The sequence below is a fragment of the Pseudorasbora parva genome, chromosome 1 (assembly GCF_024679245.1).
Source record: "Pseudorasbora parva isolate DD20220531a chromosome 1, ASM2467924v1, whole genome shotgun sequence".
Classification (NCBI taxonomy): domain Eukaryota; kingdom Metazoa; phylum Chordata; class Actinopteri; order Cypriniformes; family Gobionidae; genus Pseudorasbora; species Pseudorasbora parva.
The window spans coordinates 28,377,429-28,405,017 of NC_090172.1; the positions used below are offsets into that span (position 1 = coordinate 28,377,429).

Below are 27,589 nucleotides of genomic sequence, written 5' to 3' on the forward strand. Positions count from 1 at the left end.
GTGTATGGAGAGATGAATGATGGAAAACACAATTATGTTGCATTTAGTGGTCTGCACAGTGAAATGAAAGAAGCGTTTATTTCTTAAGTCTGTGAAGATGTCTGATAGTTTGATGTGTCCATAAGACAATTCACATGGATGTAACAGTTTGCACATAAAGATGCTGAAGACTGACGTCAAACTTCTCAGAAGAGCATTGCTGGTTTGCTGTTGGCAGTTGGTCAAATCTCCTGTGGAAAATCATCTACTTAGTCAGAGAAGTGTGATAGACTTCAAACATAAGAAAGAGATCCGTGGGCGGTTCTGTACTGTCTAGCTGAGCTAAGGAAAGGATAGAGAGAAGAAAGGGGGGAGGGGTTATTTAGAGAGAGTGAGAGTGGGTTTTGTGACTCATTCTGACCTAGTTTATCGGCTAGGATGGGTAAGTAGGGATAATGCAGAAATGTGCTAATGAAATATTTTTTTGGCCTCTAATATTTAAATTGGTGACACTTATCTTTATGAGTGGATACTTGAATCAGTCAGTCAACTGATTTGTTCAAAATACTGATTCATTCTAGAAATCTACACGCACCCTAGCGGCAGCAAATCTAATTTGCAGCCAGGGTTCTAAAAACTCTCTGTTAAATTGTGAGCTGGAAAAACCAAACTCTGGTCAGGCCAATCACATCGTGTATAGAGTCGGTGGGCGGGGCTTAACATAATGACAGCAGGTTCTGCATGCTACTTGTAAACAAAGAAGCTGGTGAATGGCGGTCTTTCGAATCGGTCTTGGCCACAAGTCTGGAAGATTTATCATTAAAGGGGTACTTCAGCGCTGGGAAGATGAATCTGTATTTAAACTGGGTCATCAATGTAGTAGAAATGTGAAATTATTTTTGAATTTAGCGCTTTCTAGACTGAGAAAAGACAGAAAATGTATTTTTGTCTCATGGGGATGAAAGACTACAAGTCCTAGAATGCTTATGCCCTGTGAGGCCATTCCCAAAGCCACCAACTGGATTACTGTGACTGAGTTGAAGACACTACAATTAAAAACTGAACGTGAGCGAGTATCATAGCACTAACTGCAGGAGTCAGATAAATGAGCTGATGAGCTCTCGTGATGAGAGCTGAGGTAATCTCGACTACACTCGCGGCATACATTCACAACGCGAGTTCAGTCTGGCGCATTTCAGTTCATAGCTTTGCAAGCTTAACTTTCATAAAAATTAATTTGAGAAGTTAAAAGACTTACATTTCTCACCAAAGCTCCGTTTAAATGAGTAGCTGAGCTGAGCTCTGAGTGTGATCTCCATCCCCCATGCGCGGGTTCAAAACATGCGGAAATGGCTCCCTCTGCTGGCTGTAGTCTTTAGCCTTTGGCCAAACATTCCTCCTATGATGCAAATATTGTCAATTTGCGTCAAAGGAGGAATTTTTCCAGAAATAAAATGTATAAATCTCTTGTCTCAGGGGGATATGAGGGGGGAAAGCACAATCATTTAAATATACTCCAGGGTTTCTACTGATACAAGCCATATGCTAATCGCTGAAGTAACCCTTTAAGCTTCTCTTTGAGAAAAGAACAAAGAACGGTACGTCATTCTTAAGAAAGTAAGATGTGTTTGGAGTTTTGCCAACCAAAACTTTCCGTACTTTCATGAATTTGAAAGACAACCATTTATCCCGCCACTCGGATTGAGCCCCAATGGTGAGTTCCCAGACCCAACATCTTGATGTGAATTCATTCTGGAACAAAAATAAATCTGTGGATGCGTCTGAAGTTGCATTTTATCTGAGCAGGTGTAACATTTGAATAAGAACTGTTTAAACAGTATGTTCCATATAATACGAATGTGTGAATTAAATCTGGAAAAATCAGAATCAGTTTGCGTAGATTCACTGCCATTCACAAATCCTCACCCGTGGCTTGATGGGATAGTAAAGTGTTCATTGGATGCACACTTCAGAATCTTGTCAGAAGTAGAAAGTCATCCAGGTACTTTTTTACAATATAAATACTGTTAATTCAGACATACTATTCTTTTCAAACACTCTTTGTTTGTATAGCGCTTTTCATAATACATATCGTTTAAAAGCAGCATCACAGAAAATGCACAAAAATTACAGGTCATCCAATACTTTACATCTTTAACCCACTCTGTTAACTTGTATAATTTAGAGATTTCATCTGGTTGAGTATCATCGGCACAACAGTGGAAACTAATTCCGTGTTTTCTTATAATATTATTACCAAGTGGCAGCATATATATTGAAAATAACAGAGGCCCTAACACAGATCCTTTCGGCACTCCATAATTTACCAATCTTAGATTCTTTACCGTTTAAATAGAAAAATTGGTAATGTTCTGATAGATATCTTAACCACTTTAATGTCTGTCTCTGATAACCAGTGTAATTGTGTAGATGATCTAAGAGTATTTTCTCTATCTGCCATCGTGTAAAACCCACCAATAGCATGCCAGATGGATAAGCCAGTCTGTGATCGGTTCCTGCAAAAGTGTAAGCAGTAGAAAGTTGCAGGGCGAAATCAAATTGATTTCAAACAGATCAGGCTGGGTTAACCCAATCTAGGGTCAGAATCCAGACTTTTTTATTGTTTTCTTGTAAGTAAGAGCACAATTTAATGGACAATTTTTCTAGTATTTTAGACAGAAATGGAAGATTTGAAATGAGTCTGTAATTTGCTAATTCATTTGGATCTAGTTTCTTAAAGCTATACTGTGTAACTTTTTTAGTTCATTCTTAGCTAAAAACACTTAGTTCTTTCAAAAATACATGTGCTCATTAATGTATATTTACTTCTTTCAAGTAATAAAGTATTCTGGTAAGTTTATAATATGCCATTGAAAATACATACGGGTGAGGGGTTCGAATGCTGGTCGCCATGTTGCCCCTTCATCTTGAGAGTGCATTAGCCAAAGAGGGACATACCCGTAAATTCAAGCTTCGCCTTTTCGCCGTGTGGAATGTGAAGAAGGGGATTGCCATGTTAATCTTGGACTAAATCGGCCACCGTAGGAGTTAAAACGAAATCAGAATTGAGAGGAACAGAAACTATTATTCACTGGATGGTCATATACCTTTTCACCGCTAGATGGGGGAAAATATCACACAGTGTAGCTTTAATGATAATAACTTAATAAGTGAAGTTAATAAACGTAATTTCAGGGGAGTACGCCCATCTAATCTTTCAGTTAATACCAAGGTATAAAACCAGCAGCTTACCTCTTCCCCTTTTTAGTTAGTGAAGCATCCCTCCTCCTCCCCTGCTCCTCCTTTTGTACAATTTTGTACACCACACTGGTGGTGGTTGAGGAGAGATCCCTGACACGAGTGTAAAGTGCTTTGGGTGTATAGTAGTACATATGAAAGCACTATATAAATGACTCATTCATTCATTATTTTATTCATTCAATTTTCCTGTTATAGGGGGGCAATCAGAGTTTGGGTAGAATATCCTCTTCGAGCGCCTCTATAGCAGACAGCCAGCCAGCCAAATCTGTTTACCTCTTCCACTTTCAAGATTATGGGCACACAAACTCGTGAACTGCCATTTTGAATGGTCTTGGGACATGATGACCTAGAGATAAAGATGAGTTAATATTGAGAAGAGGCATTTCTGCTGCAGGTAACAGCTCTTTCAGTAGTTTAGTGGGTATTGGATCTAATAAACATGTTGTTGGTTTAGAAGCAATGATACGTTTATTTAGCTCTTCCTGTCCTATAGTTGTAAAGCAATGCAATTGTTCTTGAGGGGTGATAGTTGATGCTGAATCATAAAACAATGTCCCAGGTTACATTTATAATTGTATTTCTGATGCTTTCGATTTTTTTGTGAAGAAATTCATAAAGCCATTACTGCTAAACTGTACTGGAATATTTTGTTCAGGTGATTTTGAAGTCCTCTAAATTAGTTTGTTTCCATTTGCGCTCTAGTATTACGTGAGTAATAATGTGGTACCATGGTGCAGTATTTTCTCTCTAACTTTTTTTAAATCTAATCGGTGCAACCATCTCTAATGTACACTCTGTCTCCTCTCTACCAGTCAGCTGGCGTGTGGCGAGCTTTCTGGTGCAATATGGCTTCCATCGCATCATCCAGGGGGATGCTGCACATTGGTGGTGGTTGAGGAGATTCCCCCCTTCCCTGTAAAGCGTATTAAGTGCCTAGAAAAGCGCTATATAAATGTAACAAATCAGAGTGATAACCTTACTTACTACGGACTTGTGAGCGCCAGCCCGCGATGTCTCTAGCGCTGATCATCGGTCCCTGAGATCGGTCTCTCTAGGAGGTTGTGGATCTGATTGTCCAAGGCTTCCAGTTCCAACTGCACCGATGGCAGCTCAAACGTGTCCTCAAAAATTCAAATTCTAATTCTAACCACACGGCAAACACAAGTGAGCAGACAACAATCAAGCGCATGCACAGAAACATTTCTACCCAAGGGAAAATCACAGAAAAATATATAGTAAGGAAATATGCAGCCTGCCTTTATGAGTGAATAACTGAATCATTCACTCAAACAATTTGTTCAAAATACTGATGCAGAATTCAGAACCACATACAACTCTTCCTTTTTCTGACATTTTAAAATATCTTATCTTATCTTATCTTATCTTATCTTATCTTATCTTATCTTATCTTATCTTATCTTATCTCTTATCTTATCTTATATCATAGAATCATTCACTCATCTGATTTATTTTAGGAACGTGCATGGCAAAGGCTCTACTTTGACTTTGCTTGGAACTATTTATTTTTACGATCCGGAAGGTAACTGGCAATGTTGTGTTTAAAATGTTACTCAGTATTCTTTTCTTTTTTTTGTCTATTGCACCATTGTAAAAAAAAATATCCCACTCTTGTTTTTGGGTTTCAATATAAACATTCTTAACTAACAAACGAGGGATCATATTTTAGCATTCAATCACTTTTGTCAAGTCAGTGTCTATCTATAGGATCAACAAAAAGAGATCAACAAAAGCTACTAGAACACAGTGCAATGTCACACCCATAGTCATTAAATACTTGCTTTATATGTGGCTCTAGTATCCAGACATGTTGGTTTATTTTTGGGCAAAGTATCTCTGGCCTAGTTCCTTGTTGCCTCAAACCTTTATAACAGTGCCCCCATGAATTTTCATAAAGCAAGATTTCAACTGTAAACACAGTTCATTGTTAGTGGAAAAGAGCAAAAAGTGAATTGTCACAATGCCCTGTGGTCGTGGCCAAGCTGTGGAGCCTAATAACCCCTTGTGACTGGCGAGTGCACAAAATAACATTGGTGCTGTTAATGCATCATTGAGCAAGTATGGGATGTTGATGTTGTATACATATTAAATTATATCATAACACTGAAGACGTGACTGACCTGCATTTAGAAGACTGAATAAAAGACCCCCAAAAAATGAGACAGTGGTTTTCCTTGGCTTTGAAATTTTGAAATCTTTCCCAGAAATAGTTTGATGAAATGAATTAGTTTTTTCCCCTTGTTATTCTCTCTCCATTTAAAGTATTAATAGTGCAAAGACCCAAAGAATTGGGGTTTGGAGGAGGGTTTATGTTCCACTTGAAATGAATCTGATGTAATGTACTTGGAATTCGGTTAAGGCTATATTAAAGCTTTGTATTACCATGTGTGGAGGAAAAAGAAGAGTTGGGATTGGAATGCATATCTGTATGTGCTGAGTGCAGCCGAAGGTAAAATAATATGCAATACGGTAGTGCTACGCAATAATCAATATTTTAAAATAGAGGAAAATATTGGGATTTGCATTAGTTTCTAAATACAATCAACCTCAATATTATAATAAACAATTATGAACTTTCAGTAGACTCCCAAGTCTCATTCGCCCAAACATTAATGCTTAAAGTAATAGTTCTCCCAGAAATGAAAACTGTCATAATTTACAGTTTTTTAAACATAACCTTCGGAGGAACACAGAAGAAAAAGAATAAAAAAAGAAAACTTTAGAAATTATACACGTTGAAAAAAAATCTCAAAAAAACTTTTTCACCTGTAATCTGCTTTTGATTAAATCTCTCTCTCTCTCTCTCTCTCTCTCTCTCTCTCTCTCTCTCTCTCTCTCTCTCTCTCTCTCTCTCTCTCTCTCTCTCTCTCTCTCTCTCTCTCTGGTAACTTTCTAATTCACACTCTGTAGATCTCTGGAGCTTTGTGTCATCGCTAACTTACATATAAAACAAGTTCCAACAACAGCAGAACTGCTGAGTCCCTGAACATCATTTGGTGCCAAGTACAGTATGTGTTTGTGGACAGTAAAATGCTGTAAGATATGTGGATGTGAATGTGAAGATACTGAATTCTAAACACTTCAGAAGTTTCCGAAAAATAAGAAAGGTAATGTGTAAGATAAATGGTACTGCATGTATTTTAATAACAGTGGGGATGAAGGATGGCTGAAGCAGGTGGTTCGGCATGGTTGTTGGCAGGACAATTTGATGCTGATGCTGGCAGTCTAGCTGTCTTGCTGAGTAATGTATGAAATGGAGGGGCACTTTGTTATAGGCACAGACAGTGAAGATCAGCACGGACTGGGAGTGAGAGAGGGCAAAAGAGAAAAAGGTTTAGAGTGAGGGACATTTACATTTGTCCAGGCAGATCTTTTCTGACTTACAATAACGCAAAGTAGCAATAAAAAGAACTGATTATATGTCCGTATAGCCAATGTGCATTGGCAGCAGTGTAGGCCATGAACAGTGTCTTGACTTAATTCCAGCAAACCGCAGAGCAGAGTAGAGGTGTAATGTGAGAGAATTCCCAGAGGAGTTAAGAGGGAGAGGCCCTTAAGGTATTTCTGTAAATATGACACCCGGTTTTGGAAGCAAAGGCCACTCAGGCACTGTGACCTTGCTTTTGAACCTTTGCAAGAGGGTTTCATCCTCCCCCTTCCACTGTTTTTTTTTTTTTTTTTTTATCACAGCAGTAAGACATAATCATTAAATTGTCTTTCAGCTTCATTAGCATTTATCAGGGCATTAATGAAGTCGCTAAATATATGCAGATTGAATCCCACCCTTTATGTCTAAACTGATGGGGTTTTCATTAAAGGAATAGTTCACTGAAAAAGGGAAGCTCCATATGGAAGTCAATGGTCAACAAAACTGTTTGGCTACCAACTGCACCTTTAGCTAGCCTAATCATTGATCATACCCAACTGGATACACAGAACAATTTGCATTATGACAGATTGGATAATAATAATAATAATAATAATAATAATAATAATAATAATAATAATAATAATAATAATAATAATAATAATAATAATAACGTGAAATATTGAATATATAGGATAAAAAAATGTATAGCCTATAATAATTGAGCCTATCCAGAATTTGAATATTTATATAGCCCTATTACCTATAATTCTTTGGAAATGCATGTCTTTCAGAGTTTCAGACTGCACAGACTTGCTTTGGTCTAGTCGTGTGTTGTGTGTTTGTGTCCCATCTCTCCTCCCTCCGGCCTCCATGTGACAAGAGAAACTGTTCTGCCCAATACGATTCGCATAGATCGAGTTACTGGCCCTCTCGCGCTGCGCCGCTGCTGCTCAATACACTCACTCACCAGTCTCTGCCGGGCGGGTGGCGCACCAACGCACCGCTCCACACACACTCTCCGCTTCTCACATCCATTCAGCTCGATTCCGCCTCGTTGTCCGAAGATGACCGTGACTATTGCGGGGCCATCCACGAGCCTAACTTCCTCCAACCGCGGAGAGTAGATCCGGAGCCGAGGAGAGAGAGAGAGAGTAACCCACATCTCTCTCGTCTCTCCCCATCATCTGCCTCAGTCCTCTGGGCAGCAAACCGACAGCTCAAGACAGCGATTTCAGCCGAAATCTAGCTCTCACCCACACACACACTCCTGTTTTTAGCTCTCAAGCCGCGTCTCTTCGGGATATTGTGGAAGTAATCAAACACAAGGATTTTTTTTGCTCTAGACTCGGTGAAGATGGATAATATAAACGTGGAGTCTGTGGAGAAGGAGTGCGGGGCTCTTGGTGGATTATTCCAGGCAATTGTCAATGATATGAAGGTGAGAGGTTTGACACGACGCTTTAAACACACCGTGTATTCTTCATGAGCGTGACCAGCATGCAGATGGTGAAATTCTGAAACCCGTTAAGTGGCTTAATTGAGGAATAACCATATGAATATATATACAGTCGCCTATTTATGTTAGACCTAAATGACAGGGGGGACCACCGCGGCATGACATATCCTTACAGAAGATAGATAGATAGACAGACAGACAGACAGACAGACAGATAGACATACAGATAGATAGATAGATAGATAGATAGATAGATAGATAGATAGATAGATAGATAGATAGATAGATAGATAGATAGATAGATAGATAGATAGATAGATAGATAGATAGACGCATGCTTTCTATCGCACGCATGCATGACTACATAGGCTATATTATGAAGCATCTTGTGTATCGTTCGGCTCTATACATTTTGCCCTTATACCAGTGCGGCTAAATACACTGTATCCTAACGGGAATGTTGTGCATGTAGAGAGGAAATGGAGGGGGTTTCACTCACACAATGGGAAACAGACTGAACTGCTGCTGATTAAGCAGATGCGACCGCGCGCCATTCCGTGTCACACACCGTGAGATGTGTTGCGTCTGTCTGACGGATTGCAGCGTTCCGTCATATCATTGGGTCTACGAGGGTAAAAGAGCGGCCGCGCTCGCCGTATCGATCTTCTGTCGGGTTTCTTATTTTAAACACATCGTGAAAAGGACACTCTGGCCGGGTTTTGGGACTCGTTTCCATGCATTATTATAGGTTCTGACGATCTGGCAATAACATAGCCAGCGAAACCGACCACGTGACTTCTCTCTTGAGAATCTTTAGCTGCTTGTTAATATCACAGTTTTACTGTATTGACAAAATACGTGATTTTCTTAAGACCTAACAGCTTTAAACTACACACCCACTCTATCTGCATCTGATCTCTGCTCTGCTTAAATATATATTCTCTTCTCATTCATAATTTAACTCTTACTTCTCCAGCATGCTCATGGTCCCATTTGCTTCCATGCTGTTAAATAGGGGATTGCAAAATATGGGTCAGCTATCACGCCAACATGCATGTCTGTCTATATGTCTGTCTATTGAGCACACACAGTGGCATTGGTACAGTGGGTCGATGATGTTCGCCCCCAGAGCCCCTCATTTCGGTGTCTGGCACAGTTCTGCACTGAATGAGCGGTGACTTAAAGATTCAGACCCAGGCTTCACCTTTAAGATGTAGGTTGATTCAGATGCTGCACAGTTCCTGGTCTCGCTCAAGCTCGCTCTGTGATTGGACCCCGTCGCCGCGTGAATGCAATGCAGACATGCGGTTAGCCCTCGCCACTCTCTCATGTTGCTATATTGAGATGGGAAAAGCAGGCAAGCAATGTAGTGGATGACTTGTTCAAGTTCAACAGTTTTAGGATGGTTACTCGGAAAAAGAGCAGGCATTTTGTTCAGCAATGAAGCAAAAATGAAGTTATTGTTCAAGAGCCAAGATTTGAACATCTACCACTGTCTTCTCTCTGCTTCTTCCTTTGCGTGTCTTTGTTTGTGGGTTGTGGGCAGCCTGTGGCTATGCCAGCTCACTTGTCATATGTGTCTCATCACCAGAATGTCAGCTGGATGATCTTTGTCTCATCTCTGAGATCCTAACAGTACTGGAATAAATAAGAGGCCCCTATTCCCCACCTGAATCAATGAAGTAAAGATTCAGCTCACTGTTCTACTAGCGCTCCTCTTCACCCAGCAGATCTGCAGGGTGGAAACTAGCCTGTGGGAAAAAAATAACTGTACGTGAATGATTACTGTTTCCTGCCAAATAGGACCAGAAAGGAATAATATGCCATACAAGGCTCTTTTGGGAATATCAATATCTGTTCTAATTCAAAATCAGTTTAATTTCGATGCGGAGCTGTACGTGTGTGTTTTTGTGACTGGCTCTTGGGAGGACATTGCTGTAAAAGGGTTGTTATGAGTATGGCTCCGGATCATGGGGGGAGGATGATCGGATTTGAAGGGAGGGGGATGGAGAAATGAGATGGAAGGGGTTGAGGAGTGGAGTGGGCTGTCATATTTAGGCCCACATTCTTGCCCCCCTTCTTTAGGGGAAAGGGCCCTAAGCAAGCGAGAGGGACACCAGCATTAGACGTGATGATGACACAAGCACACAGTTGTCTGTTTGCCAGCTGGACCTGCTGTATATCACTGCTGTTTACATTCACATGCCTCACACTGAGTTGTGCATACCAGCTTAGAGTAGAGACACTCGCATAGACTCACGCACTTGGTCTAGATCTCGTTCTGCCTGGTTACTAAATCTAAACTATGCCTTTAGTATAATCCTTTGAATGTTTGCTGGGAAACTGAGATCATGGTATATAGGATTGTTTCTTTGGTGTTTCTTTTGTATTCCAGGGGTTGATTTTTAGTAGAACTCAATTTAAATATAAATATTACTTTTAGACAGAATTTCATCTTTTCATTTAGTGTTTTGAATATCACATTAAAAACAACTTGGCTGTGTTTTTACATGTTGTTATAGAGATTATAATTTTGTGGGACTTGTCAGTAAGGAAAAAAAATGATTCTGTCTTATGAACAGAAATATTTTGTTGGGCCTTATTATTTTATTTTGTCAAATTGTGCAAACATTTATTTTGATTTAATATAAATGATTGAATGTGTATTTGAGATAAATAGAATGCTAGCTTTGAAAATAGCAAGCAATCTTATTCAAACAATGTTTAAAATCATGTAATTTCCTCCACTGTCATTTCTACAACAGAGTGCTAATATAATTTGAGATGTGGCAGAAATGGCACAGAGGTGGGAATTTGAATTATTTACTTTCAGAAATAAACAAGAAAAAAGATACACAATGCTCCTGTGATGCATATTGTAACCATGTTTAAAAGCTCAGGGAAGGAGACAGGGACCGGCAAACGATCAATGCAAGGTTTTATTAATAAAAGAAACAAACAACAAAACGAAAGTAAAGCGGCAGCCCCTCACAGAGGACTTCTGCATATAAACACAAAAAAACACAACATTAAGTCCAGGCCTGGGGCATGTACCATGATGGTAGTTTAACAAACTCAGGGTTACTGGATTAGTTTCGAGTTGACAAAATCAAATCCATCAATTCAGGCTTTGTTGGTCCCATGATACTGATCATCAGCTTTCTCTGTCAACTCATGCTTTGATCCTGAGTTCAGGAGTTTAGCTGTGACATCAGTAGTGAACAGCCAATCACACGCTATAGATCAGTGGAACTGAGATTCACTTCTCACGAGAGAAGCAGTGAGATTCATTTCTCTCTTCTGCAGATTATTACATGATTGAAAAATATTAAGAATTTAAACAAATTTACACAGCAAGAAGAAAAGAGCTGTCTATGAAAGAAGACAACCTCAAGAAAAAATAAAATGCAAGTAAAAGTTATGAAGTTTAGTTGATATATAGAGAGAATTGAACATTTCAGCTCGGTAAGCTTCTTTTTTATTAACATTATTTACTGACTTTAAGGCTTTAAGACTTTATATAGGCTATTTATATCAATTTTGATCAAAGTGTCTATTAATGATTGATTAACTAAAATGATAAATGTGTAATTGATTAAGGGTATAATAATTACATAAATTTTCCAAATCATTCCAGATTATTATTATTATAAATAAGCATTGTTAAAAGCCTCTAAAAGACTCTTTAGTCTTTAAAAAACATTTGCTATGAAGTGACCTTTAATTTGGAGTAGAAATAGAGGGAGTGACTTGATTGCATCAGAAGTGTGTCACTTTACTCACTGCTGATCTCTTATTCAGGGCATAAACTGCTCTGGAGCAGGTTACCCGTGTGTGAAATCTAAGTTACTAATGAAATGAACACAGCTAAAAGCCAAACCACTTTAATGGTACCTTAAACCCAGGATTGGCAAAAGCTAAGCTTAAACATATCTGGCTAGCTAACTAAACCGGCTTCATGGTATAGGCCTCTGGTCCTCTCTCATTTTGCGCTGTCAACACTCTTCCTTATATCCTTCCGGAGCTCCTCCATGAGACTAAAGACCGGTGTGGCACTCATTAGAAAATCAAGCCACCAGCCTTGCTCCATTGCCACACATGTATATCCACTGTTGGACATTTATTAGTGGACAAATAAAATAAACTAGAGAGAGTGCACATGGCCAGAATGACAACCATGTGGCTTACTGAAAACCAAATTTTGGTTAACCAACATCGTTGTCTTATTCCTTTTTTCAGAGCAGTTCAGTATGAGTATTTGAATTATATATAATATATCTATGCTCAACACATAACTATAACAATAACAAGGACAAATATTGTTGGAGTCCCTTTCCGAGTGATTTTTTCCAGCTTGTGAATGATGAAAACACTGACAGGCAATCAGAATCTTATGACTTAAAGGGATACTTCACCGCTTTTTCATGTTAAACTATGTTATTCCCTTAACTAAAACGAGTTGATACATACCTCTCTCTTCTCAGTGTGTGCACTTAATCGCTCTGACTTGCGGTGAAATTCTGATAGCATTTAGCTTAGCCCACCAAGCCCAGTTCATTAACTATGGTACCAAACAGAGATCAAGTTAGAAGTACCAAATACCTCCACGTTTTCCCTATTTAAATACAGTTACACGAATATTTGAACGATCAAGTATGGTGACAAAATAAAACGTGGTGCGTATGGCGGAATAGCACTTCTGAGAGTACTTTGGCTCGGCGCAGTAAAAAGTCCCGGCTGAAACATCCTCCCTCACATCTTTAAAGCTGAAGATGGCATATATGCTTATAATAGACAGCTTATATAGACAGAATGTTATCATGCGTTGGTTTAATATAGTTGTAATTTTAGTGATCCTTATAATTCTGGGTGTGAACTGGCCTTTTTTTCAAGCAATGAGGCTGAGAATCCTCGTGACCACTCAACTCATGTCCACTCATTTATTTCTTAATTTGGGAAAGCACTGAGACAACAGGTTTGCGGCATCTAAATGAGCATGCGTTTTCACTGGCCCCTTGTTAAGCTTGTTAAAGATGAATCAACTTGTTTTGGATGGAGGAGTTTTCTTGGCAATTTTCCAGGAATACTCAGTGCGTCTTTGTTTGGCCTGTCAAGCTCATCTCATCTCTCATGTCTGCTGACATGAGGAAAATCTCCCAAAAAGTGATGGTTATGGGTAAGCACTGAAATATGTGTCAAATGAACATTTTACTGCTCAGGTTCAAAGCGGGAATCTTTGCTGTTGGGAATACTGTTATATGAGCCCAGTGGCCTCTTGGTAGGGCATCAGATTTTAGAGCTGAGGATTGTGGGTTTGAGCCCCATCTGGGTTGCCTTTTAAGCTCAGCTGATCCTGCAGCTGAATATGTATCAAACTGCATTTCATTTTTAAAGCTCTGCCTTTCACACATGGTGCAGGGATCAGGGGTGTTAACAAAGAGCTTTAAATGCAGTGGCAATTAAGGGACAGGAGAGGCACATATACCCAGACTGCTCTTTAAACCCATTCTTGACATTAGAAATATATTTAAATGTCTCTGAACAGAAACGGGGTTCAAGGATCCCCTGAGTACCTCAGTGTTTCTTGGAAGTCTGTGAATATGAATGATCAAGAAACATTTCTTTTTATTATCATTGTATAAAAAAATAAAAAATAAATAAAAAAAAGAGAGCGAAAGAGATATAAATAATACTTTTATTCTAGCATGTATTGAACTGACCAAAAGTGACAGTAAATGCATATATAATGATACAAAATATTTCTTATATTCTATGTTCTTTGATATTTCTATTCATTAAAGAATCCTGAAAATAAAATGTATCACAGTTATTTGCGACATCCAATAGGAGGTTAGGTATTGGGATAATTCGTTCGCACTCGGTCATCATTTTCTACAAAAGGAAGAGTTGTGATCTTATCTTGCTTTCGATTTCATTTCAACCACGTATATGAAGACATGACTTAACCCTCAGAGCCCGACGGCATCGTCCGCGACGTCACACGGGACCTCCGATAAATATTTATATTATTTAATGAAAGTTTTATCGATTTTCTTACCGTTTTTCCCAGCAGAAAGCTAACGAGCTAGCCATCACGGGGGTGTCTTTGGTGTCTTTGTAGCCTTTACAGGTTTTCTATCCAGCCTGGAACATATGCATCTTTTCGGAGTTGTTCAGCAATAAATCAAAACGCTTACATCCAAGATTTATCCGCTTGATGTCCATAATTTATAAATGTTCCGTCATTTTTGCCGCTAGCTCGATGCTAGCTGCCATTTTGGATATCTCATGACGCTTTGCGTGAGGCTTTGACCAATGACAGGCTGATCCGTCAGCCACGTTGGTGTGCGTCATTACGCATGAACCCCAGCTCTGTTATTGTGGTATCCTATGGTAGAAGGCAATGTGTGAATTGCAAACAGACAAGGCAGGTCAAACAGGCCACCCCCTGGAAATGCAAAGCCTGTGATGTGGCCCTCTGTTTGATTCCTGACAGGAACTGTTTTGAGGCTTGGCACCTGTAAATATCCAAAATAGGCCAAAAACGCCTGGACTTTTTTTGGAAAAATGTAAATAGTTTTTGTTCTGTATAAGTTCTTATGTTTATTCCTGAGTTCCAGGACTCCAAAGACTTGAACAAACTGTTTTCCAGAGGAAATATGCTTAGCTTTTATTTATTTGTGTGTGTTTTCAATAAATATTTGAGTGATTCAATTTCCGTTTTATGTTTTCATTTGTCTTTATGGTCCCATAACTTTTTTTACATTCAGGTGACATCAATGCAACACAAATATACTGACAGTGCAACTTGTCTTGAAAAAAAAGAGGTGTGTCAATTGTCTGTGCACAACAGGGTTGATGTTTTACAAGCTTTTTAGTAAATTAAACCAGGCGAAAAATTAATTGTAAAAATACCCTTAGGTCTTAAAGGGTTAAACCAATGCAATACACTGTAAAAAATATTTCAAAAAAATAAGTTACCTGGCTGCCTTAAAATTTAGAGTGCATTGAAATTTAAAATTTGAGTTAATACAATGAACATTTTTCAGAATCAACAACCTTTATTAAAATATTATTAAAAGATGTTGTAAGCATACTGGGTAATTGTGTGTTTTATTTGTGATGATGCAGTGAAACATGCCAAATTGTGCTATTTCCATTTCCATTTTTGTTGTTAAAATATAATTATATTTTAAGTTTATATTTATTACACCAATTTCCTTTATTGTATCAACTCAACTTTTTAATTCCAATAAACTCAAAATTTTAAGGCAACCAGGTCACTTGCTTTTTTAAGTTAAACCAACAATATTTTTTTTACAGTGTACGGTCAACAGAAAGTTGGTTCCCGCTGCTCGCCCCTTCCAACACTAGCTCAAACAATCAGCCAAAGGAAATAAAAAATAAAACGGAAGTGATCACCTGTGCCCATATGTGACAGTGAACCAATAAGTATTAATGCTCTGCTCCTACAAGAGTCTCCACATAAATAATATATAGCAAAACTGTTTTCAACATTGATAATAAGAAACATTATTAATAAATGAGTAACAATTATATTTGACTACAATTGGGCACCAGATTCAACACATTATAATAATTTCTGAATGATCATCTCACACTGAAGAAAATGTTAAAATAATTATTTTAAATAGTAAAAATATGTCGTATTGCTATAATTAAAGGTTAATAACAAATTCCATTTAATATCCTAATAACAGTAAGTATTAATTGGCAATAAAGGTTTTGTATTGTGATACAAAAAAAAATATATTGTGAAAATAAATATATAAAAATTACATTTTATAAGTATTTAGCTAGCTTATAGTTTATGTTTTACAAGAGGAGCATTATATTTGTTGGTCCTTGGCGTTAAAAAAAAGCTTTAAAGGGAAAAAAAAGATTTATTTTTTTTCATTGCAAGTCTAGACATACTTCCTTGTGTTTCTCACTTGCTCTAGCCGGAGCTATAGACAGAAATTGTTGCACACAAGGGCACCTGTTCTTTCAGCTTGATGACAGCCCTGTCATTAAAGTAGCACTATTTCTCTGACTGGTAGTCAATCACAGTACCCTCCCTTCCTTTTAAATTACATACATCATCAGGAAATACAACATCTAGTGTATCTGAGTGGTTTCTGTCATATAGCTTTCAATCAGACTAAGTACCCTTAGAACATGAGGCAGGAAAACACGAACCGATTTGAGTCGGGTTGGTAGGGTGGATATGTCAGAAAGGGAAAGGAATGAATGTTTACACTCAAATCAGTCTCTGTCTGTGCCTGACTGCTCTCATCCTTATTTTGGTATGTTCTGTTATTATCAGGAAACTGAAAAGAATGGAAATTACTGACGGTTGCATATTAGAGAAGAATCTGAATTGGGTGGAAAGGGAAATGAAAATGAGCAGTTCAAGGAAAGACACATTTATATTAGAGAATGGATGAGAGAGAGATAGAGAGACAGGACTAGAAAAGGAGAGCTTGCGTAGAGCTCATGTTAAGTGATTTCCATTATTCATTAGGGCATGGCTTCAGGCTGCTGTGGTAAATGTCAGAAATAGAGATGATTTGCTTCCATCTTTCGTTTATTCAGTCATTCATTCATCCATCCGTTCGTTCGCTCGCACCAAAGACTTTTGTGTACTGTACTGAGGGCCTGACAGCTTTGAACACACTGGCAGTTTCTGTCCTCTGCCCACAAAGGCACAAAGCCAATCAGTGCCGCTTCAAAGGAGTCCAGCGGAAGCAGAACAGCCAATCATGTTTCACGGCTTCCACTAGCCCCTTGATGTCTGTTCTCCGAATACGTGCATTCCTTGATTCTCTCATTCATCCCTTTATCTGCTTGTTGTAAAAGTGGAGGAGGTGACAGAGAAAAAGAGATTGACTTATCAAGAGCATATCAAGAGTCTCAGAGGCTCTATAGCTGACCCTTCGTTAGTTATAGCTGAGGAAAAAAGAAATCAAATGGAGGAAATCTTATTTTTAGACCCCTTTATCTAAAACAAGCATCCAAGTGTTAAAGCTGGTTTGTATTAGCATGTCAGAATAAGTAAGCTACTTTGCTCATAAATTATGAATCACACAATCTCACTGTTTAATCTGAGAACTGCTTGTCTGCCAATGTAATTCGAGTCTTTAAAGGGAAGGGATAGTTCAACCACAAATGAAAACTATGTCATCATTTAATAACCCTTATGTTGTTACCCTCAACCTGTATGAGTTTCTTGAGTTTCTTATTTTCACAAAATAAGATATTTGGATAAAAGTTTGCAACCAAGCAGAGAGAGCAACCATTGACTACCATACTGCCCTGCAAAGGCAGAAGGCCGTAACTTTGTTTTTGAGAAAATGAGTTATTGACATTTTTGGAACATTCAAGACCCCCTTTATCATGTGGATAAATGTCGTTAGTCAATTCCGTAGTTTTTTCGAGAAAATTATGGATTGTCTTAACAGTAACTTCCAAAATCCCAGGAGAAACCAAGGCAGCACACCGTAACAGCAGTTACCGCTCTTTGCCTTTGTTTTGGAACGCTCAAACTGAGTTACGGTACTCTGCCTTTGTTTAGCCATGCGGCAAATTTAAGTTACAGTGCCGACATGCAGTTATGGTATCCCGCCTTTGTTTTCCTGTCCATTAAAGTTAAGTTACGGTGTAGCCTGTGTACTGTCATACATTTTTTCATAATGCAGAATATTCACTCAGCACGCCTTTCAGGCAGTCTGGGGCTGCCCAGTTGCACGAGTGTGTACTCGAATACCGTGACAGCGTGTGATCACACATAAAATCAGTAGTAACAGTTCTAAAAAAAAATCCATATCCTACCTTTTCTTGTAAACCTGATAAAATCCATGGCAATGAACGTCATAGGAGATGTTTAATCCACAAGCATTCTGAGAATTATTCCTACTTGGCGTTCACATCAATCTAAAATTTGTTCTTTTAGGCTAGGCAATTTTCTTTCAAATCAATGTAAATAAGCTATGTAGCCTATTGTATCCTTTTTACTAGATAAAAACATTAAAAACATTGCAATAAATTACTCTGTTTAGCCTATGTTTGGCCAATCTGATCCAGTCAACGCTGCCATTATCTTGAATTTATTCATGTAATTCAGTGTCACCTAGTAGTCAACCTGTAAGTTTTGCTGCACACCAATTGAATATACTATTTACTAGAGGTATTGTGTCATGTTACATGCACATGATAGTCATAAGAAGATGGCTATAATAATAAATGCCATGATCATTAGTGAACTACAGTCCCTGACAAAAATCTTGTCACTTATCTATTTTCTAGAAATACCTGATATTAACCTGACTTTTAATTAATTAATTGGTGTTAGAAATAGCTCATATGAAAAGCTAAAACCCTCCCAAATGATGTTTAATGCACTGAAATAAATAATTTTCACAGAAAAAATATTTATCATTTAATCAAGACAGAAAGGTCAAATTTTGGCAAGACAAAAGTTTTGTTGCCTATACAGAAATTGAACAAATTTACTGCAAATACAAAAAATATGTCAGCAAATTAAGTTGTGGTGCTGTGAGATTCAAATTTAATATCTTGTATGACTTCCATGAGCTTGAAGGACTGCATCCATGCGGTTTGACAAGGATTCATACAATTTATTGATGAAGTCATCAGGAATAGCTAAGAAAGCAGTCTTGCATGCCTCCCAGAGTTCATCAATATTCTTTGGTTTCGTCTTCCATGCGTCCTCTTTCATCCTACCCCACATATGCTCAATGATGTTCATGTCTGGTGACTGGGCTGGCCAATCCTGGAGCATCTTGATCTTCTTCGCCTGAGGAACTTTGATGTGGAGATGGAAGTATGCGATGGAGCACCGTCCTGCTGCAATTTGGCCTCTTTTATGGTTGGGAATATAAGGGGTAGCTAAGATTTCTTGGTATTTTAGACTATTGATGTTGCCTTCCACCCTGCAGATCTCTCGCACACCCCCATACTGGATGTAACCCCAGACCATGATTTTTCCGCCAACAAACTTCACTGTTTTCTGGGTGAATCTCGGATCCATTCTGGCTCCAGTATGTCTCCTGCAATATTTGCAGCGACTGTGGTGTAATTCAAAAGAAGATTCATCTGAAAAATCCACCTTCTGCCACTTTTCCAGTGTCCATCCTTTTAGCAGGCTGTGGGCCTTGGCAAATGCCACACGGTTTTTCAATTGTCTTTTGCTTAGTGCTGGCTTCCGGGCACTGATTCGACCATGGAGGCCATTTCGAGACAAACTGTTCTGGTTGACACAGGGACTTCAGGTGACCAGGTCTCGTGGAGCTCTGCTGCAGTGGAAAATGGGCTGGCCTTGGATTTTCAAGCCAACAAACGGTCCTCTCGAGCAGTTGTCTTGTGGGGTCTGCCTGACCTGGGCTTGTCAAAAACGTCTCCAGTCTCTTCAAATCTTTTTTTTATCCTCTGTACTTGATGCTGAGACACATTGAAGGTGTCTGCCACATCAGCAGTCGATCTGGTCTTCAGCCTCATGATAATCAAAACTTTAGTCTCAGGGTGAATCTTAGGCATGTTTGCAGAGGTCTAGTTGCAGTTGATGTGAAGGTCTAGCGTACTGGGGTTCTTTTTATACACACTTGAGACCTAATTGATCCATTATTAGTCACAGGTAAAGTTCATATGACAAGGTGACAACACTTATGTCTTTGCAAAAATTGACTCAGTGGGCTTTACCAAGCTGTGAATATTAGAATACTTTTTGAAAGTTTCGTTTTTCACTGAAACATTATCACAAAAGCTGGTGGGATTAAAATGAGCCATTTCTTGTAAAAAAATCTTGATTAGAAATATATTTCAGCGGCACTTTAGGTCAATTTGTACACAAGCGACAAAACTTTTGTCAGGGACTGTACAATGATTTTGTAAAAGGTAATCAGCCACCAAAAATTGATAATATGGAAGTTACTGCCTTTAGTCTTGGCATGACTCTCAGACAATACAAAGCCAGAGTGCATTATGGGGGGGGTTGACTGGTTGCCTCTATTTGCTTTGTTATAAACATTCTTCCAAATATCTTCTTTTCTGAAAAGAAACATACAGGTTTGGAACAACATAAGGGAAAGTACATGAAGACAGAATTTTTGGGCGAACTATCCTTTTAAGAAACAAGATGCACAACTGACAATCTGTTAGCAATATCAATTCATTTTGTGTACATTCTTAAGCCCATTTAAAAAAATGTATTAATACAAACTTTGCATGGTTACATTATTCTGTTAGATTAATTAGTGAGATGATTCAAACAGTACTGTTAGCATTGACAGTGGGGAACAGTATTATAGATGCTTAACTAAATACTTGAACATAGAACAAATACATATGTATCATCTAAGTCGGGGGCGGCAGTGGCTCAGTGTTTCATGTAGGTTGCCTACAAACCAGAAAGATGGTGGTTCAACCCCGGTTCCACCTGACCAAGTGTCGAGGTGTCTATGAGCAAGACACCTAACCAGCTGCTCCCGACAAGCTGAATAGTGCCTTACGTGGCTGACATCGTCTTCGGTCTATGAATGGGTGAATGTGAGGCAAAAATATAAAGCCATTGGCCATTAGGTCTGTTGAAAGCGTTATATAAATGTAGTCCATTTACATCTACATTTAAGCTTCTCAACTCACATATTGCTAATGAAAACTTCTTAGCCCTCTTAAGAACTTCTTAATGAGCTATTGATCAGGGACTACTTGTTTCAGTCATATGAGCCACCCCTCGCTGGGAGTTTGATTGACAGGCGATCTGAACAATCATGATCCACCGAAGCTGCCATTTTTGTCCGACAAAGTAATCAAAACAAGAAAATACATAGATGTCGGTGGACTTGAACTTGAAAAACGGTGTGTACTGAAGTCTTTCCGTGGTTGAAACAACATTCCTTCAGAAGTTAAATCATGTTTATTTGAAATTAACTAGAAGGAAGAGATGATCGGTTCACAAGCAGCTTTAACTGAGCACAGCAACTTGTCGAGACACCTTTTCAAAGATCAATAAACTTACATTTCTAAAGACTATTTAACACTAAAAATGGAAAACATTTTAAATAGGCACAATAAATGAACAATATGCTTTTCATTTATTTGGCAAAAAAAGTAGAATGTGTATTGCTATCTCTACAGGAACTTATGGACTCGCTCACAAGGTGGCAACGCCCAGCTCGCCCCCTTCTTTAAGCTTCAGAACGGCTTATCGGAATCCAATGGGTGACGTCATGGACACTACATCCATATTTTTTTTACAGACTATGGGTGTTAGAGAGAGCGCGGCTTGTTGGACATAGCAACAGTAACTAAAGGGGGCGGGTCTTTGCGAACGGTCTTTGTTACTCTAACGAATTTTGTTACTCATTCGTCTGTTGTTTGGATTTAAAGGGTTACTTCAGCGATTAACATATGGCCTTGTATCAGTAGAAACCCTGGAGTATATTCAAATGATTGTGCTTCCTCCCCTTATATCCCCCTGAGACAAAGAGATTTATGCATTTTATTTCTGGAAAAAATCCTCCTATGATGCAAATTGACGATATTTGCATCATAGGAGGAATGTTTTGCCAAAGGCTAAAGACTACAGCCAGCAGAGGGAGCCATTTCCGCATATTTTGAACCTGCGCATGGGGGATGGAGATCACACTCAGAGCTCAGCTGGCAGCTACAGGCACTCATTTAAACGGAGCTATGGTGAGCAATGTAAGCCAATTTATCGGCCAGCAAAATTTGTTATCATGACAGGCCTAATTGAGGGAGGTTGCCGCTTGCTCACGCCACACGTTCTCACGCAGCACAAAAAATTGCAGCGCAAAGAGGACACTGACACTCTAAAATGGTGTCATTTTTTAAAGAAATGTAAACAAGAAATACCGTTTTGTGGCTCTCTGATGTTTCGTGACAAGTTCAATAATATCTGTCTGCAGAGCCACAGTTTCAATCCAGCCACAGTTTTACCCCAACCACAGGTTTACCACAGCAGTTTGGACCACACATGCGCATTGCGTCATTATGTCTTTGCGATACATTACGGCACTGGAAGGGAATACAACTGCAATTTTATTTATTTATTTTAATGTAATTGCACTTGTTTGATTTTATAGTTATTAGTTAGTGATCAACTGCAATGGTTAAATAACGAAATGTTTAAAATGTAAATTGTAAATGTAATAAATACATGTAAATTAAATTCATTTCTTGGTTATGTCTCCAACAAATTAATAATATGCTCACACTTTTAGCCTTTTTAAAAGTACGTTTTATTTGTGTTCAAGTTTATGCATTTACCCCAGGAAGAATTAATAAACTTGAGGAATTAGTTATCTTGGACTAATAATTTAATAATTATAAAAACCTTTGAAATGTCTATTCGAAAGTTCGTTTTTTTATACCAGGCATTGAAAGTACATTGTGTGTTTATTATACTAGGCAGTTCGTTTATGGAAGAAAAAAAAAAAGTAAAATAAATATTTAAGTCTTCATGACAGCATTGTTTTATATCAGTAAAGGTGAAGGCGTCCGGGCAGATGCAAAAAACATAACAGCAGGAGCAACCATAATCAATAGATAGTTTTAGGACAGAATTAAGATTTAAAAATCAAATGTATCAGCGTGAAACCGCTGTAGTGAAACTGCGCATGCGCAGGCAAAACCGTGGCTTGGTTGAAACTGTGGCTCTGCAGACAGATATTATTGAACTGTCTTTTCTCAGATGGCACCAAATTCAAAAATAATTTCACATTTCTACTTCATTGATGACCCAGTTTAAATACAGATTCATCTTCCCAGCGCTGAAGTAACCCTTTAATGTGATTCTCGCTGTGGTGGTGATATTATGATAACTCAGTTTCATTAATGAATTTAATCAAAAGTTCACATATGCATTTATAGCCAGCAAATCAAAGCAGTAAAATTCAAATAATATTTTTAGTTTTCGAATATTAATTACAGATCGAATATTCAACTATTCGTGCACACCCATATAAGAAACGCTTTGAACATTATAGAACATCAGTGGAGAAAGGTATATAGTTCATCATAACATAACATCATAGTATCATAAACATAATTCACCCCCTATATTGCTAAATGTACCTGATTTTTCATATCAACAGAAAAATATACCAGGATATCCTGGCTTCTCTTGGGACTTCGCACAAGTTTGCAGCATAAGGTTTAACCAGGAAGGTTGTGAAGAGATTGTTAAAATAGTCCATGCGACTTCAGTTGTTCAACCTTCATTTTATGATGCGACAAGAATACTTTTTGTACACAAAAACAAACAAAAATAATGACTTTATTCAACAATTTTGTTCTAGTCTGTCAGGTTGAATACAAAATATAAATTTTACAAAATCATATTTAATCTAAAATATCTAGAAAATCAAACCCATACATCTAATTTGTGTTCCAATTTTGAAGTTGATTTTACGAAAATAGAGCGTATTAAAACGATTTTAAGTTCTCTTTCCAAGGTAACACAATGTCCAAATCACAAGATGAACTATGAGTGTTTAAGCTTTCAAATAGTAATTGATGATGACTAAAATATGTGATATGACTCTACCTTTCAAACTTTGTAGCCCTCAATAAGAGTTTTTGATGTCTCAATGTTGTAAGATGTCATTAGCTATGTTTCCATCCAAAGTTGCAAATTTAATTATCACATAAAACTGTCTCATCCCATGTGTTCAAGTGAACAAAATTTTAACTTCCTGGGAAAATGGGTCAACATATCTGTAATAAAAACTAAAGTTGCTGCAATCAGAGAAGCCACTGTAGCTCTTCTATCTTATATCATAAATGAATTGGGCCTCAGACGAAACGCAATAAACGCTGTCGTGTTATCTTGTGTTTGGGTGCCTGATGATTGTGAACAGGCATAGCGGAATAACTAAAACAACATTTGAGATGCTGTGCAATAAAGCTGACTCTCTGCTTAATTCAGTTATCCAATCCAATTTATTCACATCTTGCTCTTCCAGCGTTTTTAGGCAATATCTCAAAATCTGCATAAAAATAGGTTCTGTTGAAAAGAAGCGAACTTCAGCTCAACAGCCATGTTAGTGTTAAAACAGTTCTTGCCATAACATCTTTAAGACCTTAAGAACACATTAAGCTCCAAAAATATTAATCATAAGCCACTTTTGCTGTACATCTCATATCGCCTGTAAATTCTTGCATTACCAATGCAACGACTGAGCAAATGTGTATTACCTTCCAAAGAGAGGCTGGTATCAGCCTCAAAGTGGAAAATGAAACCATATCCGTATCATCTGGGCCGGATCGGCACGGAATGGAATAGGCAAAGACATTTATAGCGAATAATTCAGCTTGGACAATGTAAGAAAAGACTGGCAACAGAATTCAGTTGCAAAAGTGATACTCTAGATAAGTATATGAATTATGATATAAAAAATCCATTATTGTTTAATGGCTCGAGCCTTTGTTTGAGCATTTGAATTGATTCAGTTGTAGAAAGGGAATTAGTCTAATGCAGCTCCGCTTTTGTCTTCCGCAATCAGCAGTGAAAGCAGTGGGGAAGAAAAGAGAAATTAAGGCAGCAGTGAGCTATTCATTTTGGGATCATAAATGAAAATGAGTCATTTGAACTTTGACAGAATGTGTCTTTAAGATCTGAGGCAGTGGCTCCTCATGGGATTCCATTAGCAAGAATAATGCCAGCGAGGGCTTCCTTTGTTAAGCCAGATCAATAGCCACAAAATCAGTCTTCTCTGGTGATTTTTTAGACATATATGGGGCTAGACTGCCTCTTTTAGTTGCATGTGTCACTTTTATAGCCTGGTTTGGAGGAATTATATAGCAGACATACTGTCTTACTGTTAAGTTTACAAATAATTTGCTTGAGGATCATTGATAATGATGGAGCTCAAATTGAGCAAGGAGTATTTCTCCGAACACGTTGTGCTGACCTTTAAAAGCGCCATCATCATAATCAATTGAATTTAATCCTCCTCACATTATCAAGGCACAGGGTTTGTTTGCCCTGTACGCCTCTACAACAGAACCTGGGATAATGTCTGACAGAAAGTATTTAATGCGAATGAGAGCAAACAATGCAGTGGCTGATCAATATGTGTTCATCCTACTTTACATTTTGGGTTGATAGACCTAACATGATGAGCAATGTGAATCTTCATAATAGTGTTAAAACATGTTTTCATACAGTTAAGTACTTGGCACATGCATTCAGATTTATTTATTGTGAGTTTTTTCTCTTAATTGTCAATTGTCATTGACCCAAATCCAGCAGCTGCCAGCTGTGTTGGCAGATTTTGTACTATTACTATATTGTACAGTTGCTTATGGAGTGCACAGACTGCCTTTAGCTTTTATCGTCTGCCAGAATTCTGGCAGTTTTTTGGCCTTATTAAAATTCACCTTTAATATCGTTTTTCCACTCGGTTTGGCAAAACAGAAAATAGCCTGCTTCGTTTACAGGGCCCATCTGAGCATGTTTTATCTAAAATGGTGGGGAAAGGTACTTACCCAATTGTTTGTGGATCACTTGGCATGTCAAGAAAGAGACTGAATAAAGACAGGGATAGAAAGATGGGAAATAACTTTAGTGAAAAAGAGCCAGCTAACAGTATTTGCATAATTGGAAACATTTCTGTACTGCTATTGGATTAGCCTATGAATATGCTAATGTCCGGAGATGGATGAGGGGGACGGGTCTTGTGCCTTATCACTCTCACACAAGCCCCCCGAAGATGATGAACCTCTGTCTCGTGCCTCAGATTAGAGCACTTCAAACAGGGCAGGGGTCCCCTCTGGAGTAACGTGTTCAGATTTCAGAGCAAATTAGCAGACATCAAACAAGCAGGACGAGATGCTGGATCAAAGGAGAGACGCTCACAATCATCGTCAGCGTATCAGCAGCTTTTGTAGTGTCACCAGTGACTAGGCCCTTCTGCACTCATCCACTGTCCTCTGCTGTACCGTTCTTTCTTTCTTTCTTTCTTTCTTTCTTTCTTTCTTTCTTTCTTTCTTTCTTTCTTTCTTTCTTTCTTTCTTTCTTTCTTTCTTTCTTTCTTTCTTTCTTTCTTTCTTTCTTTCTTTCTTTCTTTCTTTCTTTCTCTTGTTTGACATATTTGACATTTTATTTTAACCCCCTTCTTAAACACAAATTTAAACCTATAATACGTTTTTTTGGGCTATTTAGCTTGTCTGAATAGTTGTCTATTCAGTAGTAATCTGCTACTGTTGAATATTATTTATTAGCAATTGCATGAATGTTTCACCAATCATTATTACATAACCGAGTCCTTTATAGCGAGCCAGATCTAAATCTAACACGGATGGATCTCGAACGGTCACGGTAATATAAAACTTCTTTTATTAGTGTAACGATTACAGAATAATAAAATAGAGCATATTTGGAAGGGTTCTGTTTGAGCAGACGTTTTATACCATCATCACTGTCCTCGTCAGAGCTTATTTCCCATTACATTCAGTATTTGGCTCATAATTTTCATCTGTAACATACAGTATCTTCAAAATCAATATTTTGATCACTGACAGCTTCTTCACAAGATCCACACTCAAGTGACACTCAGTGACACTAATATTTAATTGCGTTCAGTTCTTGCTCAGCAGTAAATGAGAGCCTTGCTGATGATACTTCCTAGTCTTTTGTTTTCTGCCTGCGGTAACAATGAGCGAAACGTCAGTGCATCATTGTGTATCAGACATAGCTTCCTTGTGGAATAAAGGTCATCAAAGATTCAAATATTGTTGTGCAAAAATACATGGACTGTTAAACACTTTGGGTCATCAGTGACCCTATACGATTTTTCCAAAAAATGATTGGAAAATGTGCATTCTTTTATAATTGAAGACAATGCAAAAACCTCGAAAAGCCACCTGGGTCAAAAGTGAGATAACAATACTGAATGAATGCTCTCTACATACAGTATACGTTCATCAAATACTTTCACTTCAAACCCACTAAATCCCATGCTCAGCCCATTCAGAAGTACCGATACTTAGGTAGAAACCTATACATAGGTACCTGACAAAAATGCTAATTTTGAAGAAAGCCATCAGACGGACTTAGAAGCTTTAGCATCTGAATTCTTCAATGGTATTATTTTGTTCTTGTTATATTGTTTATAATTAATTGATTGAGGAATATTAAGAAGGTTGATGTCTAACTTAAAAAAATGAAGAAGGAGGAGGCTAGTAAATGGGACTCAAGGTATGCGTTTAAGGATTAACTCTACATATTCTACTCCTCATTTATTTTTACCTTCAAGGCAGCCTACCTAAACTAAAGCTAACCGCTTACAGTGTGTCAGAACTGAAATGGCCATTACCATATCTGAATTTCAGCTCCAGAGGCTCCTCAGCAACTCTATACACAATGATATAAACAGTAACTATGGTGTTGGTTTTACCGTATCAGTTCCTCATCCTTTGGAAGTGCAAGCAAAGTGGATTTGCTTTGCAGCCAATAAAGAACA

General features: G+C 38.1%; 1 protein-coding gene and 1 long non-coding RNA gene across 3 annotated transcripts in view; one reads left to right on the forward strand and one right to left on the reverse strand.

Moving 5' to 3' along the window:
• Window positions 1-6,058: 6,058 nt before the first annotated feature.
• On the reverse strand, window positions 6,059-7,710 carry LOC137070427 (uncharacterized). The gene is made up of 2 exons (XR_010904273.1): window positions 7,596-7,710; window positions 6,059-6,559 (listed from the first exon to the last, which is right to left on the reverse strand). It is a non-coding gene; the product is annotated as an uncharacterized lncRNA (long non-coding RNA).
• mtss1lb (MTSS I-BAR domain containing 2b) overlaps window positions 7,476-27,589 on the forward strand; it is a 78,724-nt gene continuing 58,610 nt past the window's right edge. Inside the window, exon 1 of one of the 2 annotated variants that reach the window (XM_067437532.1) lies at window positions 7,476-8,066. In XM_067437532.1, the coding sequence (XP_067293633.1) occupies window positions 7,983-8,066 (84 nt within the window). In that variant the 5' untranslated portion in view covers window positions 7,476-7,982. The remainder of the gene's footprint in view (window positions 8,067-27,589) is intronic. The other variant, XM_067437524.1, reaches the window with a different exon arrangement.